This window comes from Corylus avellana, chromosome ca5, assembly GCF_901000735.1.
Source record: "Corylus avellana chromosome ca5, CavTom2PMs-1.0".
NCBI classification, from domain to species: domain Eukaryota; kingdom Viridiplantae; phylum Streptophyta; class Magnoliopsida; order Fagales; family Betulaceae; genus Corylus; species Corylus avellana.
This window is the reverse complement of record NC_081545.1, coordinates 23,841,069-23,842,495: the sequence shown is the minus strand read 5'-3', so window position 1 is coordinate 23,842,495 and position 1,427 is coordinate 23,841,069. Positions and strand designations below refer to the sequence as shown.

The 1,427-nt window shown below is 35.9% G+C and overlaps 1 protein-coding gene and 1 non-coding gene across 2 annotated transcripts; one reads left to right on the top strand and one right to left on the bottom strand.

Annotated features, from left to right (window-relative positions):
- Positions 1–280: 280 nt before the first annotated feature.
- Positions 281–354, bottom strand: TRNAV-AAC (transfer RNA valine (anticodon AAC)). The gene has a single exon. It is a non-coding gene; the product is annotated as a tRNA-Val (tRNA).
- Positions 355–562: 208 nt separating this feature from the next.
- Positions 563–916, top strand: LOC132181971 (putative non-specific lipid-transfer protein 14). Its single transcript, XM_059595185.1, has one exon. It carries the CDS (start codon positions 563–565, stop codon positions 914–916), a length of 354 nt encoding a protein of 117 aa, XP_059451168.1.
- The last annotated feature ends 511 nt before the right edge of the window (positions 917–1,427 follow it).

Genomic DNA, 1,427 nt, shown 5'->3' with positions numbered 1-1,427 from the left:
TATATATAGTAGTTTTATAAACTAGTATTTGGTACGTGTATAATTCATAGCAGCTTTGGATATTTGAAGTATATTGTATATGCTTTTGTTCTGAACACTTGAATCAATCGTTATTTGTATGTGCAGCCCAACATCTTCATCGTATCTGATTTATCCCATTTCATAGATGAGGGAAATTTTCAAATAATAGCTAATATATAGTAGAAACTCGTATAAACAAAAATAAAAAAACTAAGAATTGAATTGGGTTAATCAAGGAAATAAAAAGAAAGAAAAGAAATGGCTTCGCCCGGGTTCGAACCGGAGACCTTCAGTGTGTTAGACTGACGTGATAACCAACTACACCACGAAACCTTTCTTGTAGTGGCGTGTAGGCCAATTGATCTTGTATGTTTAGATACAAGGATAAAACTCACACAAACTTGATGAAGAACACACACAGTATTCATTGCACACCGACCCAGCATCTTCCCAACTATAAGATAAGAGGATATATATTTAATGTAAAACTGGGAATCTGAGGACTGGTGTATAGTAGAAGTTGATGGGGTTGAATAATAAAATGGAAATGGTTAAGCAAAAAGCATCAACGGTTGTGGTTGGGGTGTTGATGTGGGTAATTATAAAAGCAGTGTGTGGTAGTGGCGCGAGCATAGAGTGCTCAACTGTGACATCGCTGGTCTCAACTTGCTCTACTTTCATCGCCGACGGTTCACCGGACCCGCTTCCCGGAACACCGTGCTGCGATGCGATGGTGAGCCTGAACGCTATTGGTGATCAAAGATTTGTTTGCAGATGCATGATGGGCCTCATTTCCACCAACGGTCCCAATGCCACTGCCATTGCTACCTTGCCGGGCTTTTGCGGGGTCTCTCTCGGCTTCATCATTGATACCAATACTGATTGCAGCCTGTAATTCTCTCCCTCTCATGATAATCGTACCCAAACTTAATATGAAATTAAAGTGTTTGAATTTAGTAAAGTAGACTTTGGGTCAAACCGAGTCAACCTAATTTGACACACAATCCCAATTTCTGGCCAATCCACTTAACCTAGGGTTGACCCTTATGAACTAATTGTTTTTTTTACCATTAAAAAATTAAAATACTAGAGTTTAAATTTGATTAGACATATAATCTTATTTTCTTTTATTGCTATGTGTTTATTTATGTAGATGAACTTAATTGGATTGTAATATTATTTTGGGTTGGATATTATGTTGAGAAATTGGGTTATTTTTAATTGGATATTTTGATTGTCATGAATCTAGTTGTAAATGTGTATAATTAATAAAATTTATGCTTTATATGATATGAAATTGTATTAATCAGCAGGTTATATCAAGTATTTGGGTCAATTTAACTTACTTACATTAAACATGTCGAAATAGCTTGAAATAGGTTGTGTTCAGGTCAATCCAACCTGAT

Excerpts from the sequence above, each read along its gene's own strand:
- LOC132181971 (XM_059595185.1), top strand. The coding sequence starts at position 563 with ATGGAAATGGTTAAGCAAAAAGCATCAACGGTTGTGGTTGGGGTGTTG.